Source organism: Anneissia japonica, unplaced genomic scaffold (assembly GCF_011630105.1).
Source record: "Anneissia japonica isolate Jap-2015-1 unplaced genomic scaffold, ASM1163010v1 scaffold3434_len466720_cov178, whole genome shotgun sequence".
Taxonomy (NCBI): domain Eukaryota; kingdom Metazoa; phylum Echinodermata; class Crinoidea; order Comatulida; family Comatulidae; genus Anneissia; species Anneissia japonica.
This window is the reverse complement of record NW_022718341.1, coordinates 234554-242564: the sequence shown is the minus strand read 5'-3', so window position 1 is coordinate 242564 and position 8011 is coordinate 234554. Positions and strand designations below refer to the sequence as shown.

At 35.6% G+C, this 8011-nt stretch overlaps 1 protein-coding gene across 1 annotated transcript in view; it reads right to left on the bottom strand.

Annotated features, from left to right (window-relative positions):
* Positions 1–4488, bottom strand: part of LOC117110532 (12 kDa FK506-binding protein-like) — a 16136-nt gene extending 11648 nt beyond the window's left edge. The window contains exon 1 of the mRNA XM_033253279.1: positions 4224–4488. Coding sequence (XP_033109170.1) covers positions 4224–4260 — 37 coding nt within the window. The 5' untranslated portion in view covers positions 4261–4488. The remainder of the gene's footprint in view (positions 1–4223) is intronic.
* Positions 4489–8011: the final 3523 nt, after the last annotated feature.

Genomic DNA, 8011 nt, shown 5'->3' with positions numbered 1-8011 from the left:
TAAACACAACGAACATGACATCAATTCGTCGCTCACATCACGAACTAACACAATCAAAGTAGATTGTGTTAGTTCGTGAAATCACAGTAGCGCATCAAAACGAGCGCGTATTGGTTGTCAAGCAATTTTGTATTCTTTACCACACAAAAAGTCCTTGACGACAACAGCGCGTATTTTGACGCGCTTTTTCGATTTCACGAACTAACACAATTGAATTTAATTGTGTTAGTTCGTGATGTGAGCGACGAATTTTCAAAGTGGCAAATGCTATTAGAAAACTGTCCTGTGATTCAGTGGCCTATTTAAAACTAGTTTATAGTGGCATAGGCGCTAGCTTTAGTCTTTACCTCAAGCTAGACCAGCCTTTGCCTAAACTTTTCTTTCTTGATGTCATACAGTAGGTTAGTTTTTGCCCAACAACAACCAATCCAACCAAACACACCCATCACAAGGAAGACCGCCAACTTGTAATGCATGTTACAAATTATTTTTAGCAGATAAATGTGCAAGGTATATTACTCTGAAACTTCATTCATATTTCTCAAAATTAGCACGAGCTACGCACATGCGCGCTTCATCAAACATTTGGCTTGGCCTGGAATAGTCACAATAAGGTTTTCAATGTGCTCAGTCATGCGTGATGTCATCTACAGTACACGCAATTTTGCGTTTTATCATTATCGATCATATCATCCTTAAACTAATTGTTATTTCTCAATCATATTCGGTAGGCATAAACTTTAAGTCAAGGTTGAATATCACGTACCAAAATGTTTAGCGTGCGCGTCATAATACGTGCTCACACGTGCGTCAAAATTTTAAAATGCTCAAAATCACTTTTTGACTAAATTTGAGCACATTTCAGGTCATTTTCAACATTTCAAAATTTTGTTAAATTTTCCACAACACGCGCGCATTTCTAAGCACGCAGCACGTACGGAAGCTAGAAATTACGTTTTTTGCATATTTTGAGTTCCTGACATTGTTTTCACAAATTTCCATTGTGTTCGGTCACCTTATGGTCAATAACAATGCTGTCAGGCGCATCATACATGGGATCTCTGCACGCGTTTGTGCGCGCAGTGAAAATATGCTAAAATCAGGACTATTTTTATTCAGTTATAGCTCCTTTAGGATGAATAGTGACCCCCAATTTTTATTACATATTCTGAAAGCACAATCATGAGCTGTAAATATGATTTTATAGATCATAATGGCTGATCGGACATTGTGACGTCATCATACTGCCATCTGATTTCAAAGAAACTGAATTTTATGTGACGTCATTTGAGAAAATACGCATTTGAGCGCATCTCACTTATCGTTGATTGATCATCTCCCAAATTTGAGTATGTTATAGCTGAGACAATTCTCTTTCATATGTGATATATTTTTACATTTTGATGACATCATCATGATCAAAATAAATGTTTTTTCTGACCCCGTCATCTTTCTTTCTTCAAAACATTGATGACCCCCATATCTTTAAACCATTCATCATATCTAAATAATATTAAGTGAGCGCGTATGTGTGCGTCAAAATTTATGTAAGCTTACAATTATACCTATTTTTAATCAGTTATAGCTCCCTAGGATGAAAGGTGACCCCTAATTGTTATTACATATGAGTTGTAGATATCATTTTATAGATCATTATGGCTGATCGGACATTGTGACGTCATAATATTGCCATCTGAATTTATATAACTTATTTTTTACGTCATAATTTTTATATTCATTTGAACGTATCTCGCTTATTGTTGTTCAATCATCTCCCACCTTTGAGTATGTTATCGCTAAAGACTGTTTGCTTTCACAAAGTGTCATTCATTTTTCACTTTGATGAAGTCATCATGGTCAAAATGAATGTTTTTCTGACTCCTCCACACCTCTTTCTTTCTTCAGTTTTTTTCAGAACGCAAAGAGAGTGCAGCGGACTTGATATTGTCTTACACTGTTTGAAAATCCTGGCTATGGTAGTTTTCCATAATTCATACTTTTAAGCGCAGAGACATTTCTTTTGCCTGATAAGCTGATCACCAAACTCGTCCTCAGTGACGAGTTCAAATCTAGCTGAAGTGTTGGTGTAGATGGGTGTTGCTAAACCCTGCACACCCTGCAAACCTAAAAAAAAAACACCGCAACCTCCAAAAAAATAACACTGCAAACATCATCCAAACTCTGATTTTTTGTTTATAATAATACCTATAAAACACCGTAAACCTCCAAAAACACAGTGCAAACCCTATCTAAACCCTGTGATAGTGATTGAATCATGTAGTATAGGACTGAACTTGGTATCTTAGTCAATAAAAATATAATTTTATGTTCGTAACAACCTACTTTTTGGGTAAAAAGGCCATTTTTTGTATAAAAACATTGCTAAACCCCAAAAACCTAAAAAAAACCACCGCAAACCCTATCCAAACCTTGTGATAGTGATTGAATCATGTAGTATACTGTAGGACTCACTTGATATCTCAGTAAAAAAAAATTATAATGTTCCGTTCGTAACAACCTACTTTTTCATCGTCATCTCATAAAGTGTTGTACTGTACTTTGAATTTTAGTTAAAATCATTTATGTTTTATAAAGTGAAATTAGAATCAGACATTATTTCTAATTTCTTCAGTTTACAGTATAATCGATCACAGTTAACAATAAAGATGAGAACCGACCCAGTACGTAGCGAAAGCCGTGCCCTAGGCTAACATTCCTGAGTGTGTAATTTGCGAACGCCTGCTAAAGAAAGGCTCATGAATATTTTACTATTTCTTCAAAATAAAGATCGAAATATTGAAGGTATATAGACATTCAAAGTAAGGCAGTGTTACACGCTGGCCTAAATAAAATCTGCCAAGCCTATCATCTGTATAATGAGGGAGATATAAATCTGATTAAAATGCGCTGTCTTCTTTTACTCCAGCAAATTTTCAAGAGAGAAGCTTGCATGATCACACCACACGTGGGTGCGAGTATTGAGAGATTTGGAACAGTCCATTTTCCAACGGAGTATAATTTGTTTTTTAGTACGATGCCTTTAGATTTAAGAAATTATTCATCATTTCTGATAATGACATACATGTCGAAATATTTAATCCCAACACGATGGCGTGCATTTTAATACTTATTATACTGTACTACTATCTTACAGGCTATAAGCATGTTGTGCGAGAAATTTTCACCGAGTATACAATGGACTTGTTTTTGGGCTTATTTATTGAAGATTCCAGCCGATTTTGGTATAAAATAACTACTTTTATGAATGAAATCCACTTAAATTCAATTAATAAAGGTTGTTTTATCTAATGTACTGTGTTTATGTTTTACAGTAGTTGCATTCCACATCAAGTCTTCTATGTTTTTGTTTGCACACCATCGCATCTGCGTTGAACTCACACAACAAATCGCGTTGGGCTGCGTCGTACGACGCTGTCTGAGTTGGCCTTTAAATGTTGTTGTTAATTTCTTAATTGAAATTCCTTAACGAATGGAGTAATTTGGGATTTATGAGTTTTTCAAGCTTGTTACGAATAAAAATACGGATTTTTTTATGTTATATTTTAACAGTTAATATTATTGTGAAGTGTGTAAATTGTTTCCTTGTTTTGAATCGCCTAAAGACCCAGTCAGTATACAGTAGTAAGCATCGTTAACTACTGATTTTAATCAGTGTAATCCTTGGCGGCCTGCTGAGTTTATCAGTTTGAGGCCAAACTCTGGGTGTGTTTGATAACCACCTAAAAAATTTAACAGACGAGCGACTGCTGCGAGGTGCACTAGAAATCATAATCCCCTTTTAATGATACCAAAGGCGAAGACAGATTCGCTACCTGTATTTCTTTTTCCCCAACACAGCTAAAGACTGGAATGCCCTCCCTTATTCCTCTACCTCAATTAATAATTCTGTTGCCTTTTGCAAGCAAATTGCAAGTTTTGACTAGGCCTAGGCCCAGAGAAAGAAAATAAAATTTATTTTCTTTATCATTTTATGCTTTGACTAGTTTAGGGGGCCTACTAGGCCAGTCCCTCCTCTGTCGCCACTATTCAGCCGTTGAGTGATACTCCAGCCGGAGTCTATCAATCATATGAAGATCAAGACACCAGCCCCCACCCCCATTCCTCCTAGGCCTACTACTACTAGGCCTATGTCTAGTATGAGGCATACTGTAGCCTGTAGGCATAGGCCTAGGCCGAATTAAGGAAAAAGTGAACCCGCTTACCATCACCTGCTTTCAAAGTTTCAACCTCCACTCCCATATCAAAGTGAAAGAACCAGTAATTTGCCTAAAATAAAAAACAAATGAATCAATCAATTATCCTCAATTCCTCAAGTCAGATAGCCCTTCTACAAAAGACTTCAATTCGAGGGACTACCACAAGTAAACAAGTAGGCCTAGCCTAGCTTTTCTTTTTCAGCAAGCACGTCAGTCAAGTCAGCGCAAATTCAACTGCTACCAAAGAAAAAGATGCTAGAAATACAAGATAGAGCACTCGCATAGTGAAAATGAGGCGGAAATCGTGCCCGACGTAGGCGGCGCCCTTCTTTTTAACCATGCAAGTTTTCTATACTTCGTTCCCGACGTACAGGGCGCCCTTCTGTTGCTAAGTATATCCAGACGCACACGGCGCCCTTCCTTTTCCACTAATGGAGGAAAACTTTTTTTACTAAGAGTGCGTCCGGTCATACGATTCTGCGCTATTGTTCTATACTGATCCATGGGCTTAATTGTGTGTTTTATTTTGGTAGTAGCAACGATTTCTACCCAAATAAAACACACAATTAAGCCCATGGATCAATTATGTGTTTTATTTTGGTAATTGCAACGATTTCTACCTCCGCCAAGGAGGTTATGTATTCACTGTTGTCACTGTCTGGGTACAATTGTACTTAATTGTGTACAATTTTTAAATTGAGAATTCAATTAAATACGCGACGACTTGGTAACGAAAGTTTGGTAGACGTTTTTTAGATCCATTCGTACGGGGCGCCCCATGGTTTGTTATCTCACCATGCATTTCGGTGGAACACTTTTTTTTTCTGTAGAGAACTCTATCTTGTATTTATAGTATCTTTGCTACTCCTAGATCAGAGAAACATCGAGTTCTCCACAGAAAAAAACTGCAACGAAATGCATAGTGGGAATACAAACGATGGGGCGCCGCGTACGGCTGGATCTAAAAAACTTATGCCAGCGTTACACAACTGTGAATGCATAACCTCCTTTATTGGAGGTTGAAATGGTTGCCATTATCCATAAGCTGGAATTGACCATTCATGATATCTTCAACTATGCTGAATATATTCTGATCATTGGGTTAATTCACAAGTAGCTTGTTTACCCTTTTTTATGCCCTTCCTGACCACACCCACACCACAATGGGACCGGCAGATGCCCATGTTCCTACATAGACAGGCACATAGACCATTAGTAACTATACACACAAAAAATGGTTAACTTTCCAGCTATGCTGATACCACTGGGCTCCTGGTCTATCTAATAATAGTAGGCCTACTCTATTTTTTCCCCTGGCAGATAAAGACCTAAAGACACTGAATACTTGGCAATACCGCATCTTGAATAAAGATCATTAGGTATAGGCATTCCTTAAGGCACATCTTGACGCAGGGTTCCCGGAACGCCGCCCTCAGCGGAGAGTGCGAATCAGGGTCAGTGGAACGTGAAATTTGGATATGGTTTCGTAGTCAGATTTGCGAGAAAAAATTCAGCTACCCGTATTTCTCGACTGAGACGTCAGTGGGAGCTGTATTTTTTGGTGACGTCACACTCAGAAAAGTAGCTTGCATACGTCATAAGCTAGATTACGTCACCTTTTCCTGGTAAGGCAAACTATCCCGGCGTGCTTTTTCGGGTCATTCTTCGGTAAAGTGCCATTTTCCCGTCCCTCTGTTTTGATGTAGTATAAATTTTAAAATATTAAAGGAAGTTTTATTTTTATTGCGTTAATGCAATCTCGAACATATTTGTTAATGAAATAAGTTGTTAAATATTTTAAAAGTAATCAACATGTTGTTTATTTTTCAACAAAAAGCCTCCAAAGTCGCGCACTTTGCATGTCCCGATTGGATTTCTTAAAAATTCCTAATGTCATAATTTTTAAAATAAATAACTTAAATAAATAAATGTACAGCTTAAATAAATAACTGTACAAAAAGGTAAATACAATAGATGTCTTACAAATTTAAAATTAAAAATGACATCAATAGCTGTCTCTTATACACATCTAGATGTGTATAAGAGACAGGTACTATACCTACCCTGTTATAATACCCTAATAATAATGCTGTAACATAATATTACCTTTCTGTATTAATAATTATTACATATCTAAGGCCACCGTCATAAGCTAGATTACGTCACCTTTTCCTGGTAAGGCAAACTATCCCGGCGTGCTTTTTCATGGATAAACAAACACCACTGCTTGCACATATGGATGCCTTGTTTTGTCAGCTATTCAATACAATAACTTACACCCCTCTGTAAGCCATAGCCATTTAGGCAAGGCATTACTTATCAGCCAGAGAATGGTACAATGGAATAGAAACGCATTTGCCACTAAATTTTAAAATTTTCAATGCAAATTAATGTTATGTGCTACTAACTTACCTATTCTGAGATTATTGTTCACCCCCCCCCCTTTCCCTTACTCTCGTTTGAAAAATTCTGGCTCTGCTCCTGATTTTTACAAGAACGTGTTTTGAAGAAGATGCAATTGTTTGTGGTCCTAGGCTATATTACTATAATCGTAAGGAGGTGTTCTGATGGATATTTTTAGAGACCTATGTATTATACACTTTACAAATCTTAATAAATAATAATAATAATAATAATAAGATTTGATTTTATTATTATTATTATTATTATTCTTATTCTTATTCTTATTCTTATTCTTATTCTTATTCTTAATAATAATAATAATAAGAATATATTATTATTATTATTATTATTATTATTATTATTATTATTATTATTATTATTTATTTTATTGTCTAAGCTGGCCTAGGTATGATGTTATGCCTACATAGCCTTTTAGATGATCATGCCCAAATGTTATTCTAATTTTCCATTTTTAGGTAGTAATATGACTTAGCCTGCCTTTATTTTTCGAGTTACGTCCTCATGTTGCTACTTTCATCCCTCAATATCGCTAAGCATAGTGTTATGAATTTTAGATCTAGTAACTGCATCATGAAACAATTTTAAACGGCAACAGGTATATAGTAAAAAAGAGAAACGTTTTGTTTGTTTATTTATTGTATAGTCTTCTGTGTACATATAGTACCTATGTTGACATTTTTTTTTGTGCATGTTAGGATTATGTATGTTATTGTCATTTTCTTTTTATGCACCTAATATGCTCATCTGTGTTTGAATTTTTTTTTCTATTTGTAGCAAACTTTACATTATTGTCACAGTAAATCATTGAATATAGTTTGCTATCAATTAACCATGTCCCAATGTCTAGTTGTGGGAATGGTCAACAAACAATTATTTAACATAGCTTGCTATCAATTAACCATGTCCCAATGTCTAGTTGTGGGAATGGTCACCAAACAATTATTTAACATTATTTTGGTAGTTAATTCCAGTAAACAGTGTATTCACAAATAATTTGAGAAAACTCGAAATAATGTTTACCTACTTTCACTCAATAGACTTTTTGAAATGTAGCAAGATATACACTATGGTTTTCTGCAGGTTCATTTAAGTGTTGATAGGCGGCCCAGTGTAAAACAGGGCACACATCTGGGTTACCCTCCAAGAACAACAGTTATTAGTTAGGAAATAACAATCATTATTAGGAAAAGTTAACTATAAAATATTATTTTCTTTCCTAGCGAAATTTTAATACCGGTAACTTAATACATGAAAATATTGTAACAATTGTGATTTATTAGTCAGTCAATTATGGGTACTCATTGCTACAATATTTTTTTTTTCTAATTATATCATATGCTTTATAATCATTTGGGGGATTCCATGGTAAC